Genomic DNA, 16,505 nt, shown 5'->3' with positions numbered 1-16,505 from the left:
GGAACCCTAACAATAGATAAATGTGGCCAATGTTGAAGGTACGCTGCAACTGCAGTCAAATGCAGGTGTATATAAGTGTAAGTGAGAACTGCCTTTTAAAGGAGTACAAGACAGGCAAAAAGCTTCTGCATGGGAACATTGAACAAATCTAATTGTTTAGAAATACAGCAGTGCATGAATCTTTTTGACTTAGCTGTATAGAAGGAATAGCAGTTGTTTTCAGGTTTCACGTGTTATACTCAATTTCTCTGGGAGTTTGAGGTAGCCAGCTCTAGCAACTCAGGTGTCAAGTCTCAAGCTTGGGTTGTTTGTGATGTGGGTGTATGAGCTGATCTTGATCCTGGATGAGCAGGTCCAGCCTGATAGGGAGCTTTTCCTGGGGACTGAGTGACATCTTTAGGAGCACTGAGTACCAAGGCTACCATGCACAGGTTGGCAATACTAGGGTGAGGGTAATGTACACTTGCCTCATCTTCCTTACCACATATGATAGGAAGTAGAAAAGCGTAGGCAAATATTCTTGACCACTTTATCCATTGTGTATTGCTGGTGGATTGTGGGTGCAGATACCGCACGGCAAAGCTTTGACATGTTGCATTTTTGGAAATGGCAAACAGATCTATTGTTCAGAGTAACCCAGCATTGGAAGTAACTTTGGAGGACCTGCGGTTGGAACCCCCATTCGAGGAATGTTTGATGCCTCCTGCTGAGTGATCTGAAAAGTCTTTCTCCCCTCCTGAGAGATGCTCTTCTAACAGATGATTGTTGTGATCAGGTGCCCAATGCCAGATCTCTTGTGCCAAAGTGCTGGTGGGAACGGGTCCTCGCCTGCTTGTGGATGTAGAACATAGCTGTCATGTTGTCAGTGTTTACGAGTGGGAGAAGGACTCTGATGCAAGTCTAATGGCTCAGAACTCCAGATAGTTGATGTGACAGCCCATGCGCTGAGGAGTCCAGCCGCCTTGAATTGTCATGTGGTCTATGTGAGCTCCCCATCTGAGGCATCAGTAGTGATGTTCACCTGGAAAAGGAGGCCCAAGAAGGGTCTGCCGTTGGTATTCCATGGACGGAAAATGCTTGGCCTTGGTTGTTACCAACACTCCATCCTCCTAATGCTTTTCCACACGTGCCCACTGTCGTGAGAAGCTCTCTTGTAATTGGTGCATGTGTATAGTGGAGTGTGGTACAATCGCTATGCACAAACCCATCATTCCAAACTGTTTCATTACAGTGTGCACAGTGATGGGACTGAGTGTCTGAAAAAGAAGTACCAGCTATTGGAATGCCATCACCCTCTGTTTGGGATAAGCTTTGCCTGTTTCTGCATATAGAATGGACAGAGGAAGGGCTGAATTTGTTGGAGTTAAAGATGCAACTTTTTTGCAGTGATGGTGAAGCCTAGGCTGTGAAGTAAGGAAATTGCTAGCTGAGTGTTTGCTAGGTTTATCTCTTTATCAGCCAATAGTCTGACTATGGAAAAACCTACAAGACATTCCAACAGAGATGGATTTCTGCAACTGCCAGACACTTTGTAAACACCCATGGAGTGGAAGTGACTCTGAAATGTCACACCTTATATTGATAGCGATTTCCACACTTAATATACTGGTGGTGCACTGTGTGTACAGGGATGTAAAGATGCATGTTTTTCAGATTCAGCACCGAAAAGAAGTCCCCATGGCGCTGCAGCAGGGTGCCATCTAGTAAGATGATCATAAGAGCACATGAATCTATTCAATGCCTGGAGGGTGACAATCTGTTGGATTGAATCATCCATTTTGGGAATGGGAAAATAAAGGAAGTACACCTCTGCCAGTGTTGGTGAACGGATACTGATTCTTATTTGCAACAATTCTTTTTAGGGATTTTTCAGTTTTCCAAACACAAACTGATGATACAACAGTCCTATATTATGCATAGAGACTCCAAGGTCAGCCCAAAAAAAAAAAAAAAAGACAAGAGGGGAAAGAACCCAGGAACAACGAATAGAGCCCACACAGGACACTCGCATCGGCTGGAGAACAGACCACAGCCTGGTACTGGGGTGCAGGGCCAGCTCCCCCACACACTGTGGGACATATCTGCACTACAGCCAGGGGTAAGGGTCAACGGGCGGTAGGGGAGGGTGAGTGGGAAGGAAATACGTTACTAAAGTCTGGAAGAGCAGAAGGAACAGGAAAGGACATGTGTGTGCGCACCCGGGAAGGGAGCACTCAGGAGGGGCAACGTCCACAAGGGAACAAGAAAGGGAACGGAGAACATGGGCGGCACCACACAAGTGCGTGAGTAACAGGGCAGGTGACAACCAAGGAGTGTGGGATGCTATGGGGAACGGGCACTAATACTGGTTATATCGTACCCTCTTGCCCAGAGCACATGCACCTCTTCTTCCAGAAGATAACCTGAATTCAGTATATGATGGAGGGGTGTAATATTGGTATGGGGAGGGCATCGGGTGAAATTTGAGGCAGAACATAGCAGAGGAACCAGTGGTCTGATGTAATGCTTTTCTAGTGTTACAGGGAGTGACTTAGTCTTTCCCTGGCAGGTGTAGTGGGATGGGGAAGGTGGGGGTGGGGGGTGAGAGTCACTGTTTGTAGTAGAGGAGCCCCTTGTGGTACCACCTATACCTTTTCCTTGCCAGTTTCCTATGTTGTTGCCCCATTGAAAAGATTTGGACTTTTGGGTGTACCGAGAACCATACTGGGACTGCTGATGGTGAACCTCTGCCCAAGCCCTTTTGCCTCCCCTAGTGTGCTGCTTCCAAAAAACAGGTTTGGGACTGAGATTGTAGGCCACTCAGATCAGATTTTGCTATATCTGTATTCTTTTTGATTTTCCTCGAGCATCAGATTGACCTAAGGGCTGACCAGATGCTCGCCATCAAAAGGTACATTCAAGAGATATTGTTGCACCTCGGACCGAAACCCTGCAAGCCCAAGGGAAGTGTGCCTAGGAAGAAGGATTCTAATGTTGATCTCTCTAGTCATTGCGTTTACTGTATCAAGGGCACTCTGAACATTAGCAATGTTAATCATTCTTCCCTCAGAGACCGCCTATTGTCTTCTTCTCAGGTGACCCATAGGAAGTTGCTTTAAGATCCAGCAAATCTCCTCCCAGAGATAACGACCATACATGAAAAGCAGGCCCACCACATTGGCAATTCGTCAATGTGTGGCTGCCCCAAGTGCTACCTGCTTCCCTGCAGTGCCAATCTGGGGGCAGTGCAGAATCTCTTATGAGCCGTGTGTACCACCAGGGAATCTGGGAGAACATGTCTACGGATATAAGCTGAATCTTTCAAGACAGATAATATTTCTTTTCTATCCAAGGAGTCACATTCTGGCATTAACTGGATAGAAAGGTGGGACTGGCAGACTTTGATATGTTCTTTAACAGAGGAAGATAGTCAACGGACCACTCTGCTTTGAAAAATGTTTCCACAAGGAATTAGCCCTTATCCCCCATAGTATGGAACTGGACATGATCATGTTGAGCAGCCTACTCCATTTCTGCACGATACAAAGTATTATAATTTGGTAGGGCTGCCTAAGCAGGATATGGATACGGCTCATGTTCCTGGTCATCCCTTGGGTCCACTACATAATCCGGCCCAGGCATTATCTCCATCCTGAGGCCTAAAGGTCTCCTCACAGAGGTCCTGTGGATAGTAAGGACTATCTGGGTGTCCAATGGAGGGGAGTCTAGAAGCAAAAGAGATGGCTGTGTTAAGGATAGTGGCAGAGTGGGTGTAGGATGATGTAAGAGAAGGGGTGGGGTGGGGTGGGGGGGGGGCGAAGTTCTTTCTCCCTGTTAGAGAATGTGAGTCAGCTCTGGGGTCAGAGGTCTGGCCAGTATGTTGCCGGTGTCCTGGTGATTAAACAGTTTCTTCTGTTGTTCATCCAGGACATCTGCCAGCTTTCAGAAGATTGACACCCCCCCCCACCCTCCCCTCCGCCAGAGTATCTCACCTTGATGCTGGAGGAGCATTTGGCACCAAATTCGGTCCTTCATCTTGAAGAATGTTCGGCATCAACTTAGTCTTGGAGTGGAGATTTGTCAACAGCGTGGGGCTGAGCAGATAATTACCTCTGCGCCAAAGGTTTTTTTTTTTTTTTTTAGAGCTTAGTTATAGAGCGTGTGACGGAGCAAATTGGGTTTCACTGGAACAGGGTGAGGCTTTGGTCAATGTCTAAATAAACTTCAGAGTCCCAGGCATACTGGCTGGAGGTGTGAGGCCAAAAGGTTGGGCCGGTTTCGGCTTCACTTTGGGCTCCATACCAAACTCCAGGGAGCAGTGCTCTGCCTCACCTATTGGCTGTTTTGGGGCTCAAGGTACAGCTGGAGAACGTGGTCAATCCCTCTTCAGCTCTGAGCCTGGTGCATATTGTGGTGCTGGATCGAGGAACCTGACCTCCACATCAACAATCAGATGACTCTTTTTAACTATGGCCCTGGGAAAGGCAGGAAGGCAAGGCTTCTTCCTCCTGTCTTAAAGGAAATGTCAGTCGTTCTCAGTAATTCTTGGTGCTGCATCATGTGCATCTCCCTCCAGCACCTAAGTATCTTTTTGCAGCTGAAGGCGGGCCCAGTTTCACAGGACGTCTCTGCATGCTCTGGGGAGACAGCTTGCAGGCCTCATGCTGGTCAGTACAGGGGTAGTCTGTGATGCAATTATAATAGAAATAGAAGGTAATGAGTACCATAACACAATTGTATTCACAATTTTGAGGAAAGCCTCTGAAGGAAACCCCAGAGGAAAAGGCAGCCGAAAGCCACAATGAATCAAGGTGTTTAACATTTAAAAAGGAAGTGGACTACAGCTAGCACGTTTCAAAGTTTGCCCAGGAAAACTGTGTTTATACATCCTACTCCTTTTTGACTAATTTGGGGAGGTCCACAGAGCAGTTTTTGATCCACTTGAATGAAACGTAACTTATACCAAAGATCTGTTATGCATCCAGGACATTCAACACACATGCAACATTTACTGTCAGCCAGGACCACTGGAATGTTGCAAATTCTGTGGCCATCGTGACTTCTACGTAATTGTGGGCTTGCCACATTTACCACAGAACTCTTCATATGCTGCATAATCAGCAGATTTTAACAAAAACAGTTTCTAACTCAAATAGATCAAAATAACTGAAATGGATGAAAAGTTACTAAACATGTGGCATTGTGTACCTGCGCAGTGGAAGGCTCTTCGAAAGTAGTCATCTTTAAGTTGCTTATAGCTGCTTTTGGTTGGTAAACAGGTACTGACAAGGTGAAATATTTGCCCAGACAGAGTTAACATACATGAGTAAAAATGTCAAAATAATGAAGCAATACTATGAGAAAATGTGCCACAACATGCTGCAAAATGTATCTTTTTTGCTGCATAATACTGTTAAACCCTGCTACATAATTTGGTACTCCCTTTTCCTGTAATTCCAGTGGCACGGGTCCTGGTGTTAGCAGTTATCTGGAGCAATATCAAGTTAATTTTCAGATGATCAAGACAGCTTTGCTCAATAGAACCAAACACACATTCTCATGAGCAGGTTACCAACTTTTCAATAGGAAATCAAGGGAGACTGGGGTGAAATCAGGCAATAACCCCAGTAATTTGGACCATACACGGAGGTTTAGAACCTCTCACCACAGGCAGTGAGTCTGCATTTTGGCGGAAGTGCTGCAGGAAGGAGGAACAGAGTTGTGGTAGCAGGAGATATGAACAGGAAAGGAGTCTCCTGCACACAAAGGATAATGGTCACCAAAGACCAAATCCATGCATTTAATCTATGCCAAACCTCTGCAAAAACAAAATTCTATCCTGTTAAACAGTAGGAAACTAAGGACTCTTAACACTGACTTCGAGATTGCATTATAGGACCACATACTCAGAGAGAACAATAAATAACCTCACAGTAGGAATAACTTTTTTGGGCACAAGGATGATCATGGCTCCTCAAGCTGTAAAATATGCCAAAATAGGTATGATAGAGCCTGCAATACAGCAACAGAGCAAGGCTAGAATTCCCCATCTCCAGAATGGCTCGGGTGGGGTGTTTACAGGTGAATGCAAGGCGACAGGATAGGAGTCCTCAAAAAGTCCCATAAACAGCATCTAAACACACACAAAATAATTCCAGAATAGCACTGCAATAAATATGCAGTATCAAGACCAAGATAAACATATTGAAAACTATTGGAGTTCTGATGTTCGGAGCTATGTCAGCTACATTGGTAAGGATGGAGGACAGCATGGAAAAGAATAGGTTTCAGAGACAGAGGTTTGTGATCCACTGACACAAACTTTCAGGTACCAAAGCTCTTTAGGCAGCTGAGAACAGTTCACTGACTATATGATGGGGCAGAAGAAGGCATGAAGCACAGCAGTGCTAGTGTTTCTTGGGGTAGAAGACAGCTACAGAAAAAAGGTTGTTTAAAGCAAAACGTAATACATTTTTCTCAATCCCAAAACTAGTACTGAGACTTAAACGCACAGGTTGGCCCTATCATGTTTGAGGCAAGATGTAGCTGTGCAGTTTTGGCCTCTGTGTCCCTCCTGGCAAAACACAATGCATTTTAATCAAAAAAAATCTTTACCGTTCATGCAAATGGAGAATGCCGTTTCATTTACACACACAAAAAAAAAAAAAGAGAAATTGTATTGCATGGAAGTTGCTTGTTAAGTATGAGGGGGTGGTGAGATGGAAGCCCAACATAAGCCTAATCACATTGCTTACAAGGAGTTTGAGGAAGAAGCAGCATAAAAGTAGATTGCCTTGGAACTACCAAATATTCCATTTTAGTATCGCTCACATGGTACAGTTTCTCTCATGCTTCTCAATGAGCCACACTTGATGGGGTTGCAGAGAGCCTAGTGTAGATTAGAATTGGTTAAATTTTGCCACAGAAAATTGGAGGTTAATTTTTTTTTTATTGAGATAGAACTAATTTGTAGAATTTTCTTTTTTGAAAAGCATTCATCTATTTAAATATGTTGATAAAAAAAGATAGGTATTAAAGACATCCATAACAATGGTTTCATTTGTTTCTAATTTTTGTGGCAATTAAACATTTTAATGAAGACAGATTATGATTAAATATTTTTTTAATTACCTACCGCAACAGAAAATTCATACTTTGGTGAGCAAATTTATCTTAGGTTCCAAATCGTTTAAATGCCATCTTCTAATCATAAGTAACACATCTACACTGAGCGAAAGGAGAAATGTAGTGTAGCTACCTTATCCATGAGTTGTCCAAATCGCCCCAAATTTCCAAAATACTGAAAACAAATGTAACATGCATGACATACTAACTTACCATGGTTCACAGCAAATCGTAACTTCTGTATCACTGCAAGGTTGCCACTGACTCTATATAAACCATCTACTGTTAATCCTGAAAAAGGGAAACATATTTAGAAACAGATTTCAGGTTCCAAGAAGAACTGCCAAACCAATATAGTCTGGCCTTCAATCTTTATGGCATACAGCTTTAACTCCAGCTCACACAGGCCTATGACACAGCGAGCTGTTTCCTAGACATCTGTTAATTTAATTTGATATTTATGTATTCATCTATTCAACAGAGCCATTCACTACTTTTTAAGGAAATTATACTTTGAAGATTACTTGCGCGTTTTCCCTTCCAGTTCCATATTGGTAACTTAAAATAGTGGAGTATCTTTTTGTTCTTTTTAATAATGTAAGTTTTGATAAAATCTCTCCAGTTATCCCACTATGTTACCATCCTTGGCATCACTGCTCCATCTTGTCTTTGAAGATCAACTGGCATATTGGACATATGCTGAGCTGGTTCTAGTCTTGTACTGCACCAAGGGTGAACTCTCCACATTTTTACCTCTTATGCCCTGAGTAGACTCCCAATCCTCTTCCACATGCGCATCCTGAACCTCTTCCACATGCACATGCACACACTGCCTCCTCGTACAATGTATGAAGGTGCAGAGCTAGTAGGTCCATGTACTCTTTGTAAAACTCGCCGGTCAGACCATCTTGTCCTGGTGTCTTGCCTTTTGGAATGAACTGAATAGCATTCTTCACTACTTCTACTGGGATTCGTTGGGCCAGGAATTCCCATGACTGTGGGAAAGCCATGCCAGTGCTACATCATCAAGGTATGTGGTAACATTTGCCATTGAAGCAGATTCCCTTGCACCATAAATCCTTTTGTAAAAATCTAAGGACAAATGCCTGAGGTGGTGTACTGCTATTCACCAGTGGGACCGGCGAGTTTCACGATGTGATTAGCTGTCCATCCAATCTTTAGTCATTGGGCCAGGCTACGACCAGGGCGACCTCTATTCCCATATGCTTGTGGTACACAAGGGCAGGTTAGATAGTAGAGCTCACTCTGAGGGACATATTGTTATATTGTGTAACTTTCTCCCTGATATTAGCTAGCGTGGCCAATTGGGGTGTGTTATCATGGTTGGTCTCTAGTGTTCTAATCACGTCCTCTAGTTTGTGTGGTTGTGTAGTAATATCCTGTAGTGCTAATATAGATTCCACGTATAGTGAATTTAAAGGCTTACCAGAGTACTCCCACCTGGTCCACAGAGCCTGTGTTTTTTTCAAAGAATTCTACTATGGGTGAGCATAGACTTTCATGGAATAGCTGATCTAACAGCGCTGTTGTTTGTAATTTCCATGCAAATGGGGCAGGGTATTGCGTGGAAACCAACACTGTAAATTGCACTGGCGCATGTTCCAAGAGAGTCTTCGCAAGGAGTCTGACATCAGTTGTCCAGGCATTTACCTCTTGGGTTATCAGCCAATAGTCCAGTAATGAGTTATGTGTCGACAAGACAAATGTCCCCTCCAGTCTGTCAGGATTCCACAGCCACCGAACATCTACCAACCCATACTCCTCCATACCTGCCATGCCCGTCAATGCAGGCAAATCTATATCGGTGTTGGTCTAAATATGTGTTGAAATCCCCCACCCCCCCATATGACTGAGGATGGTGTCATCAAATGCAGTTTGTTCTACAGTTGGGTAAAGAATGAAGGGACATCAGTATTTGGGGCATATGTATTTACTAATGTTACGAGTGTGCCCTGTAAAATAGAATATCTACCGTGCTAATCTATTTCAGTGTGGTTACTAACAAAGCGTATTCCATGTTTAATAAGAATAAGTATATCGCTGGAACATGAGGAGTCAGTGGAGGTGAGTCGCACTGTGGCCCAGCCGGCACCCATTATGAGTTCAGTTTGTTTCGTCAAATGCATTTTCTGGAGGATGGCAATTTGAGCGTGGTAGGTATGCCAGGCCATGGGGCATTTTACAGGGGTTAAGTCCCCTCACATTCCAGGTTAACAAAGATCAACTACCAGGTGAGTGGGTCGTCCTTGTGTAATTAACCATTGAATTGTATTGTGTCGTATGCTGAACGAAAATCCTCATTTGTGCCCATGGGAAAACATATACAATCTAAACAGCGATCAGAAAAAATTGCCCCCTCCACCCACTTCAGCAACCCAAACTCACTAAAGACATTCCCAATCCTAAAAGGAAAAAAGCAGGTTAACAAAGGTGCGCAACAGTAAGTACTAAGTATCTTAGTAACATCAGTATGAGGACTAATCTGGGCTACAACCTCAAGGGGCCAGCCAGGGACTCGCGAGCCCACCCGATTCTAGGTTGGGGGGGGGGTATGGGGAGGGGCCAAGAGACGCAATGAGGAACAGAAACCAAGTTTTGATATCTGGGTACACTTGCAGGGGGGATATCTAACCATAATAACAGGGAGCTCAGCAAAAATGATTCAGCATCAAAACAGTCAATATTACAAATTATGTTGTTAAGGCAGGAAGAAGAGCATGGTGTGGTTTCAAACCAGTCTGGCACTGTAAGGCGCACATGCTCAGAGCCGGGTGAGAGTAGCCACAAGAATGTGGAAGTCTGAGTCTTGCCAGCAAACAGAGGGAAGTCAGGATAGTCAAGGATGCATGTGCAGTTACCTTCGTCCCCTGTATTGCCACCTTGAGTATTCCGACAAGGTCTAGTAAGTTTCCTGAGGACATTTTTGCAGGTTTAGCTGTGGTAAAGATTTTGGTGGTTCTGTGGAGTTCTACTCAGAGGCGGGCCAGGCAGGGCATTGCATGGGGAATTTCTGCCTTTAGTAGTTGCTTTTTAATAGGACAGAACTCTTTCCTGGCCACTTGTATCATCTCTGTGACGTTGGGCTAGAAACCACTTTGATGCCTTGGTAGTTAATGTCCTGTTTTTTACGCAACAGTCTGAGGACAGTGTTGCAGTTCCAACAGTTGAGCAGTCTGGCGAATACACAACAGGGTGGAGCTCCCAGGACAGGCCTCAGCACCAGGGATCTGTGCATCCTCTCCACCACCAGCATGTGTGACAAACTGTCAGCCCCGAAAATATCCTCCAGTAGAGTTTCAACATATTGCTCCATCTTGCCGGTGTTGGTCGACTCCGGAAAGCCTGTTACATATCAATTGTTGCATCTGGAGCATGCCTTCCTCCAAGTCTTCTTTTTTTTTTGTTGGCCTGTATCACTGCCAAAACGTTTTCCATATTCAAACATTTATCGTTCGTCACGTCTATTTCATCTTATGTTATGAAGCTGCATTACTCTGCTTCTGCGATTCATGAAGTGTGCTCGTCTTGTTTGGCAGTTAAACCATCAATCTTCAAGTTCAAGTTGTCTATTTTCCTGTCTAATAACTGTAGACATTGTTGCACAGCAAGGAGCATGGTTTTGATGGCTGAAGACGAGAGGGGAGCAGAAGACAGCTCCTGGTCCAATGGTCCGACGGCAGCCAGGAGCACGAAGGTGACCACCAGAGCCTCCCCAGAGACCCAACCCAGCCTTCATGCTGTTGGCACGTTCCAACCACGTGTATATCAGCTTGTGAGGCTGGGAGCTTCTTGTGGACCACGTGGGGTTAATGAAGAGCTTAGAGATGGTGAGCGGGCGCCACAAATCCTGCAAGCCCACTCCAAAACAGTCAAACTACTGGCCGTAGTTAAGGCGTATCCATAGTAGCCACCTCCTTCAACAGCACACAAGTTGGTGTCATAACAGACCCCCCACTTACGGGTGAACACGCACAGGCTGTGGAGATGGGAACATTTAGAGCGAGGCAAGCAGTGCACACAGCTCTTCAGTTTAGGTTATGAGGCCCTGCCAGGTTGTGCAATTGATACAGGGCTAGCGATGTGTTGAGGGTCATCTAGCCTTCCCTCCAGCCCCGATCTGTCACAGAGTGGACCATAAAGCAGGACGGGTTCCTTTTGTTAATTTAAGTTTAATCATAGTGTGGCCCAGGGAAAAGAGAGTAACCCTATATAGACATAGTTCTGTGCACTTGCGTAGTGTATTGAAAATGTCACTTACCCAGTGTACATCTGTTCGTGGCATCAGTCGCTGAAGATTCACATGTTGTGCATAGCCCGCCATCTGGTGTTGGGTCGGAGTGTTACAAGTTGTTTTTCTTCGAAGAAGTCTTTCGAGTCACGGGACAGAGGGACTCCTCCTCTTTGTCTCCATTGCGCATGTTCGTCGACTCCATCTTCGATTGTTTTCCCCGCAGAGGGTGAGGTAGGAGTTGTTTGTTAGTAATAGTGCCCATGCAATGGAGTGAATAAGTATGTACCTATTTAAGATTTAATATATTTACAAATGTACAAAGTTGAGGCTAACTTCCAAACGGCTACAGGCTCACGGGGAGGTGGGTGGGCACATGTGAATCTTCAGCGACTGATGCCACGAACAGATGTACACTGGGTAAGTGACATTTTCAGTTCGATGGCATCTGTTGCTGTAGATACACATGTTGTGCATAGACTAGTAAGCAGTTATCTCCCCAAAAGCGGTGGCTCAGCCTGTAGGAGCGGAAGTAGTCTGAAATAAGGTTCTTAGTACGGCTTGGCCTACTGTGGCTTGTTGTGCTGATAGCACGTCTACACAGTAGTGCTTGGTAAATGTGTGAGGCGTAGACCATGTGGCTGCCTTACATATTTCGTGCATTGGAATATTCCCTAGGAAGGCCATGGTAGCGCCTTTCTTTCTGGTTGAGTGTGACCTTGGTGTAATGGGCAGTTGTCTTTTTGCTTTAAGGTAGCAGATTTGGATGCACTTAACTATCCATCTGGCTATACCCTGTTTCGATATTGGGTTTCATGCGTGAGGTTTTTGAAATGCAATAAACAGTTGTTTAGTTTTTCTGATGTGTTTAGTTCTGTCGATGTAGTACATAAGTGCTCTTTTGACGTCTAATGTATGTAGTGCCCTTTCAGCTATGGAATCTGGCTGTGGGAAGAACACTGGTAGCTCTACCGTTTGATTTAGGTGGAACGGTGAAATAACCTTTGGCAAAAATTTAGGATTGGTCCTTAGGACTACTTTATTTTTGTGTAGTTGGATAAAAGGTTCTTGTATTGTAAACGCCTGAATTTCACTTACTCTTCTTAGAGATGTGATGGCGATGAGAAATGCAACTTTCCAGGTTAGGAATTGTATTTCGCAAGAGTGCATAGGTTCAAAGGGTGGACCCATGAGTCTTGTTAAGACGATGTTGAGGTTCCATGAAGGAACGGGTGGTGTCCTTGGTGGTATAATTCTTTTGAGGCCTTCCATAAACGCTTTAATGACAGGTATCCTAAATAGTGAAGTTGAATGGGTAATCTGCAGGTATGCCGATATTGCTGCTAGGTGTATTTTAATGGAAGAGAAGGCCAGGTTCGATTTTTGTAAGTGTAGTAAGTAACCCACTACATCTTTTGGAGATGCGTGTAATGGTTGGATTTGATTATGATGGCAGTAGCAAACAAACCTTTTCCATTTGCTTGCATAGCAGTGTCTAGTGGATGGTCTTCTAGCTTGCTTTATGACGTCCATACATTCTTGTGTGAGGTTTAAGTGTCCGAATTCTAGGATTTCAGGAGCCAGATTGCTAGATTCAGCGATGCTGGGTTTGGATGCCTGATCTGTTGTTTGTGTTGTGTTAACAGATCTGGCCTGTTGGGCAACTTGACGTGGGGTACTACTGATAGGTCTAGCAGTGTTGTGTACCATGGTTGCCTTGCCCATGTTGGTGCTATCAGTATGAGTTTGAGTTTGTTTTGACTCAATTTGTTTACCAGATATGGAAGGAGAGGGAGAGGGCGAAAAGCGTATGCAAATATCCCTGACCAGTTTATCCATAGGGCATTGCCTTGGGACTGCCTGTGTGGGTATCTGGATGCGAAGTTTTGGCATTTTGCGTTCTGTTTTGTTGCAAATAAGTCTATTTGAGGTGTTCCCCAGAGTTTGAAGTAAGTGTTTAGAATTTGGGGTGAATTTCCCATTCGTGGACTTGTTGGTGATCTCGAGAGAGATTGTCTGCAAGTTGATTCTGGATCCCTGGAATAAACTGTGCTATTAGGCGAATGTGGTTGTGAATTGCCCATCGCCATATCTTTTGTGCTAGAAGGCTCAGCTGCGTTGAGTGTGTCCCCCCCTGTTTGTTTAGATAATACATTGTTGTCATGTTGTCTGTTTTGACAAGAATGTATTTGTGAGTTATGATTGGTTGGAATACTTTTAGTGCTTGAAAAACTGCTAGCAGTTCTAGGTGATTTATGTGCAGTTTTGTTTGATGTACGTCCCATTGTCCTTGTATGCTGTGTTGATCGAGGTGTGCTCCCCACCCCGTCATGGAAGCATCTGTTGTTATTACGTATTGTGGCACTGGGTCTTGGAAAGGCCGCCCTTTGTTTAAATTTATACTGTTCCACCATAGAAGCGAGAGGTATGTTTGGCGGTCTATCAACACCAGATCTAGAAGGTGACCCTGTGCTTGTGACCATTGTGATGCTAGGCACTGTTGTAAGGGCCTCATGTGCAGTCTTGCGTTCGGGACAATGGCTATGCATGAGGACATCATGCCTAGGAGTTGTAATATCATTTTTGCCTGTATTCTTTGTGTTGGATACATGCGTTGTATGATTTTGTTGAAATTTTGAATTCTTTGTGGACTTGGAGTGGCTAACCCTTTTGTTGTCTCTCTTATGGCTCCTAGGTATTGTTGTACTTTGCACGGCAGAATGTGTGATTTTGCATAGTTGATGGTGAAACCGAGTTTGTAGAGGTTTTGTATGACCTGATTTGTGTGGTGTGAGCACCTTGTCAGTGAGTTGGTCTTGATTAGCCAGTCGTCTAGATACGGGAATACGTGTATTTGCTGCCTTCTGATGTGTGCAGCCACTACTGCTAGACATTTTGTAAAGACTCTTGGTGCGGTTGTTAAACCAAACGGCAATACTTTGAATTGGTAATGTATTCCTTTGAATACAAACCTGAGGTATTTCCTGTGCGACTGATGTATTGGTATGTGGAAATACGCGTCTTTGAGATCTAAGGTTGTCATGTAGTCCTGTTGCTTTAGCAATGGTAACACTTCTTGTAGCGTGACCATGTGAAAGTGTTCTGATTTGATGTAGGTGTTTAGTGTTCTGAGGTCTAGGATTGGTCTCAGTGTTTTGTCCTTTTTTGGTATTAGGAAGTACAGTGAATAAACTCCTGTGTTTATTTGTGTCTTTGGTACTAGTTCTATTGCGTTCTTTTGCAATAATGCTTGAACTTCTATTTCCAGAAGGTCTGAATGTTGTTTTGATAAATTCTGTGCTTTTGGTGGTATGTTTGGAGGGATTTGTAGAAATTCTATGCAATAACCATGTTGGATAATTGCTAAGACCCAAGTGTCTGTAGTTATTTCCTCCCATGCTTGGTAATACTGACCTATTCTTCCCCCCACTGGTGTTGTGTGGAGGGGATGAGTGACATGTGAGTCACTGTTTGGTTGTAGGGGTTTTGGGGCTTTGAAATTTTCCCCTATTCCTAGGGAATTGTCCTCTGTATTGGCCCCGAAAGCCTCCCCTTTGGTACTGTCCCTGGTAGCTGGACGGTGTTGCCTGTGAGGTGCTGGCTTGTGTGGCCTGACCCCGAAACCCTCCTCTAAAGGTTGTTTTGCGGAAGGTGCTGTAAGTGCCTTTGCTCTGCGGGGAGTAGAGTGCGCCCATGGCTTTAGCAGTGTCAGTGTCCTTTTTGAGTTTCTCAATTGCCGTGTCCACTTCTGGTCCGAACAGTTGTTTCTCATTGAATGGCATATTGAGCACTGCCTGCTGTATCTCTGGTTTAAAACCAGACGTTCGTAGCCATGCGTGCCTTCTTATAGTCACAGATGTGTTAATTGTTCTTGCAGCTGTGTCCGCTGCATCCATAGAGGAGCGTATCTGATTATTAGATATGTTCTGTCCTTCCTCAACCACCTGTTTCGCCCTTTTTTGTAGCTCTTTGGGTAGATGCTCAATGAGGTGTTGCATCTCGTCCCAATGGGCTCTGTCATAGCGCGCAAGTAGTGCTTGAGAGTTAGCGATGCGCCACTGGTTTGCAGCTTGTACTGCGACTCTCTTTCCGGCTGCATCGAACTTGCGGCTCTCTTTATCTGGGGGTGGTGCATCCCCAGATGTGTGGGAGTTGGCTCTCTTGCGAGCTGCTCCTACTACGACGGAATCTGGTGGTAGCTGTGAGGTGATGAAAACAGGGTCTGTGGGAGGTGCTTTATATTTCTTTTCCACTCTTGGTGTTATTGCTCTACTCTTGACCGGCTCCTTGAAGATTTCCTTTGCGTGCCGAAGCATTCCTGGGAGCATAGGCAGGCTTTGGTAGGAGCTATGGGTGGAGGAGAGGGTGTTGAATAAGAAGTCATCATCGACTGGTTCCGAGTGTAGGGACACGTTGTGGAACTCTGCTGCTCTAGCCACCACTTGTGAGTATGCTGTGCTATCTTCCGGTGGTGAGGGCTTTGTAGGATACGCCTCTGGACTGTTGTCCGACACTGGGGCGTCGTATAAGTCCCAAGCGTCTTGGTCCTGGTCACCTTGGCTCATGGTGTTGTGAGCCGGGGAATGTGATGGAGTTTGTGCCGGTGAAACGTTAGTTACAGGTGGAGGAGAGGGTGGCGGAGTTACCTTTTTCACCATTTTTGTTTGTGGTGCTTGGTCTGACTGAAACTCCAGTCTCCTTTTTCTCCTAATAGGGGGAAGGGTGCTTATTTTTCCTGTTCCTTCCTGTATAAAAATACGTTTCTGAGTGTGGTCCACTTCGGTGGATTGCAACTCTTCCTCAAATCTATGCTTTCGCATCTGAGAGGACAGTGATTGCTCCTCTGAATAGGAACCGGTAGTTGGGTCGGTTGCGGGTCGTTTTGGCACCGAAACCCTGTCTGTACTCTTTTTCGGCTCCGAGGTGACCTTCTTCTTTTTCGGAGTCGAACCCTCTCGGCGTAGATCTTCCTCGGTGCCGCTGTCTCTGCGTCGAGCAGTTTCGGCTCCGCTATCTCGGCGTCGATCTTTTTCAGCAGCACTTTCTCGGTCCCGAGAAGGCTGCGTGCCGGTGTCTCGACCGGAGTCGGACGATCTCGGCACTATTTCGGCCTTTTTCGGTGCCGATGGTCGGTCACCGAATTTATGGGTCG

General features: G+C 44.9%; 1 protein-coding gene across 6 annotated transcripts in view; it reads right to left on the bottom strand.

The window, feature by feature from the left end:
• Window positions 1–16,505, bottom strand: part of ARHGAP12 (Rho GTPase activating protein 12) — a 455,441-nt gene that overhangs the window by 38,040 nt on the left and 400,896 nt on the right. For all 6 annotated transcript variants that reach the window (XM_069211253.1, XM_069211258.1, XM_069211254.1 and 3 more), the window contains one exon: window positions 7,318–7,395. In XM_069211253.1, coding sequence (XP_069067354.1) covers window positions 7,318–7,395 — 78 coding nt within the window. The remainder of the gene's footprint in view (window positions 1–7,317; window positions 7,396–16,505) is intronic.

Source organism: Pleurodeles waltl, chromosome 10, assembly GCF_031143425.1.
Source record: "Pleurodeles waltl isolate 20211129_DDA chromosome 10, aPleWal1.hap1.20221129, whole genome shotgun sequence".
Classification (NCBI taxonomy): domain Eukaryota; kingdom Metazoa; phylum Chordata; class Amphibia; order Caudata; family Salamandridae; genus Pleurodeles; species Pleurodeles waltl.
Note: the sequence above shows the minus strand (reverse complement) of the source record. Positions and strands in the feature narration are given on the sequence as shown.